Source organism: Trachurus trachurus (genome assembly GCF_905171665.1).
Source record: "Trachurus trachurus genome assembly, chromosome: 1".
NCBI lineage: Eukaryota > Metazoa > Chordata > Actinopteri > Carangiformes > Carangidae > Trachurus > Trachurus trachurus.
Window position 1 is genome coordinate 14625207 of NC_139891.1, and position 2009 is coordinate 14627215.

The window sequence follows — 2009 nt, forward strand, 5'->3', positions numbered from 1 at the left end:
GAAACCTCCTTTGGAAGAATGGATTTCACACTTTCCCTGGTGTCCACATACTTGTTAAGCCTTTGTCAAACAGCGCTGAAGCTGTTCTGGTGGCTTATGGTTGCTCTTCTTACTTTCCACCTAACTGTAGATTAAGTTTCCAAATTAGATTTTTCACTATCTCAATAACTGAAAACTCACCTGGCATCAACCTTCGGATTACATTATTTTGAGACTCGGAGATCAGAGAGAACCCTTCAGATTTTTTTTTTTTTTTTTTTATGACCGAGTTTTAACGCTCACCTTGAAACTGAAATCCTCTCAGTCTGGCAACCATCCACGACCTGGAGTTTTAAGCTTGGTGTGATGTCCGGCCTGCTGTGGGAATTGCGACACCTTCTTTGCATTGAAAAACAGGTGAGAATTGGCAACTGCCTATATAAAAGACTCCCTCCAACACACTGACAAAGCACTGACGACAAGGTTGCCTTTTGGAACCTTGGACCAAATTACCAGACAACTGTTGCTGTAACTTTTTTGTTTTGTTTTTGTCAGGTTTTTTTTTTGCGTCGTTCTCAAAAAGCATCTTTTTGTGTCAAAGTATGGCCTTCCTCATCAGCCTTATCTTGTTATCAAGCTGGACAGCTCTCGCTTTTACATTTCCTCGCAACACTTTTGTCAACACTGTAAAAGGGTCGAGGGTTGAATTTGAATCATCTGGCAGTGGACCCGATGAACCTTCTCGAGGAATTGTCAAGGTGGTGCAGCTGGACCCTCACAGCCTGGCCCAGTCAGGGTTCTTCCGAAGGGGACTGACTCAGAGACGAGCCCCCTCCCTCAGTTCCAGGTTGTCCTTCCCTGCCTTCTTGTCTCAGGGGCGTCCAGGTCCGGCCCGAGCCTCCAAGGCCTCTGCAAGCCCGCTACACCACCTGCACCCTCAAAGCTCTACTGAAATTGACTTAAAGAAAAGACAAGGCCTGCAGATGTGGCAAAGAGCCATGAATAAAGGAGACAAGACCATGTCCCTGCCAGTCAGCCTGAAGGATACCAAACAGACCTGCACTGCTGTATCTTTCACTCAGGTAAGAAGCAAAGATTTTTATGTAAAGACTTACCTAACTCTAACCCTAACCCTGTGCACTCATAAAAATAAAATCCATAAGCAAGTGCATTAAGATGATGATTTCTTTACACAGAAAACAGCAATGTTAAAAGAATTTGATTTCTACAGTAAGTGGCAATTAGAGAGGTGTCTGTTCACTCGTAAAGCTGATTATATCTCTGGAGTTGGATTAGCTGTGATGGTGTGGACTTACATATACACAGTGTTGTTTTTGAAACCATAAGAGGTAAATTAACACTGTGATGTTTAGTCTAATCTCATCCTTCTTTGTAATCTCCTCCCAGCGTGTGACAGCAGACGGATGTGAAACGGTGACAGTGCACAACAAGCTTTGCTTCGGTCAGTGCAGCTCTCTGTTTGTACCATCTGAAGGGGAGTTTGCTGCTTTGGGTACTGGGACGTGGGCTCTCCGCCGCCGGGCCCCCTGCTCACGCTGCGCCCCATCCAAAGCTCACACCGTCACTGTGCCCCTGCGATGTGGAGCCGAGGTCCGAGAGAGACGAGTGATGATGGTGGAGGAGTGCAAGTGTGAGACGAGCACTGAGGAAAGGGGTGTCGAGACTGCAGCTTCCATGCAGTTGTAACTGTTTTACAGCTGTTTTAACAAAAAATATACAATGTTTGTTTTTTTAATGCTGTAATTATTCCTTTGCAGTTAAAATTGAGGAATAGGAGCCAGTTAAGTTTTGCATTTAGACTGACACCTTTATTCTGCCTAACCATAATTTAGTTGTCACCATTTTGTGTAAATGTGTATTTCTATTTGTATCGGAGTCTGAATGTGATATTCAGAGTAAAATACTCTGGTGGTTTATTCCACCGCTGATTGTTGACAAAATGACCTGTACTCTGGTCATGCACTTTTCTGTTGCAACAGATGAAGCCGTCCACACTGGACTTTGTGTAA

General features: G+C 44.3%; 1 protein-coding gene across 1 annotated transcript; it reads left to right on the forward strand.

Annotated features, from left to right (window-relative positions):
* Positions 1 to 581: 581 nt before the first annotated feature.
* dand5 (DAN domain family, member 5) lies at positions 582 to 1686 on the forward strand (the record flags this gene model as incomplete). The annotated part of the gene is made up of 2 exons (XM_083983238.1): positions 582 to 1061; positions 1387 to 1686. 2 exons carry the CDS (start codon positions 582 to 584, stop codon positions 1684 to 1686), a joined length of 780 nt encoding a protein of 259 aa, XP_083839364.1.
* Positions 1687 to 2009: the final 323 nt, after the last annotated feature.